The sequence below is a fragment of the Merops nubicus genome, unplaced genomic scaffold, assembly GCF_000691845.1.
Source record: "Merops nubicus isolate BGI_N331 unplaced genomic scaffold, ASM69184v1 scaffold26088, whole genome shotgun sequence".
Lineage (NCBI taxonomy): Eukaryota > Metazoa > Chordata > Aves > Coraciiformes > Meropidae > Merops > Merops nubicus.
In genome coordinates, this window is record NW_008625497.1 from 1 (window position 1) to 1332 (window position 1332).

General features: G+C 49.0%; 1 protein-coding gene across 1 annotated transcript; it reads right to left on the minus strand.

Annotated features, from left to right (window-relative positions):
- Positions 1-5: 5 nt before the first annotated feature.
- Positions 6-1326, minus strand: TSC22D1 (TSC22 domain family, member 1; the record flags this gene model as incomplete). The annotated part of the gene is made up of 1 exon (XM_008945706.1): positions 6-1326. A coding segment is annotated over exon 1 (1275 nt), but the record flags the coding sequence as incomplete, so codon positions are not given.
- Positions 1327-1332: the final 6 nt, after the last annotated feature.

Below are 1332 nucleotides of genomic sequence, written 5' to 3' on the forward strand. Positions count from 1 at the left end.
ACATCTTGAGAATGCAGCTGGACTTGTGCAAGCTGCGATTGGGAAACACTCTGTGGTATACTAGATGCTGGAATTGCCGGAGGAGCGGTGCTGCTAAAATCCATCTGCTGCGGACCCACACCTTGGAAGGCTTGCTGCTGCACCACAGTAGGTGCTCCCATTTCTCCACTTCCCACACTTTCTGTATAGTGACTCAGTGTGCTTACATTGCTGCTAGCAGAACTCCCACTGGTGCTCTCCCTTTCAGAAGTCACTTCGAGCGGGTTTTGTTTTATCGTCTCTACTGCTTTGTTTACTGCTACTCCTTCTGAAACTGCAACAGTGTTCTCTTTATCATAGAATTCAGTGCATGTCCATCTACCTTTTTTGAAAGGTTCAGAACTAGAATCTAATTTTACTACCCTAAACCTGGACGTGCCAGAGGCAGGCTGCTGCTGGCTTGATCCCACTGCCATTCCTGCAGTTGGGTTAGTAATATTGTTAATGACACTAGAGGAAGCACTCGTACCATTGCCAACACCACTCAAGATATTCACATTAACATTGCTGCTAGTTCCAGACAAAGCATTTACATTACCAGTACTTGTGATGTTGCTTAAATTCATAGTACCAAGCACACTGCTCGCCACGCTAGAACTACCGCCACCCATATTATTTAAGGTACTAGTTCCAGCAGCAGGACTTACACCTAAATTGCCAGGAGTACTCGTAGTGCGGATATTAGACACAACAGACGCCGGGGAACCAGTGGATGATGCAGCAGAAACTGGTGCAGTTGATATAACATTGTCAGAGCTTCCAGTTGTTGATAGTTTTCTGAACGACGGACTAGGCGGTGGTCCTGCAGAAACTGGGGCGCTGCCCACCCCGGGATGAGATGGGTGATGGTGTCCGTGATGGTGGTGGTGGAGATGGTGGTGGTGGTGAACGTGATGGGGGTGAACACTTCCATTGATCACAACGCTCTGCTGTGGGTGATGAGGCAGAGGAGCGTGCTGCTGAGGAAGATGAGGCTGGTTTGGAGAAACAGCCCCAGGAGTCTCTGCCTCTTGGAAGTTATTTAAAGTCTCTTCGGAGGAGCTCCTCTCAGGTTCTCCCAAGTCAGTGGCCCTGGATAAAGAAACATCCAAGATTTCTGAAGACGACAGGTCTTCAGTGTGGGACTCGTCCAGGTCATCGTAGCTTTCTGTGTCCTCAGCTATGCTGTTATTGGAGCTCATACTAGCTGATATTTGAGCAGGGGTCACACTGGTAATCTGGAAGCCACTTTTCTTTTTCATTTGTGCCCCAGTCTGGGCAAGAGGCTGGGGCTGGAGCTGAGACTGCGAGAGG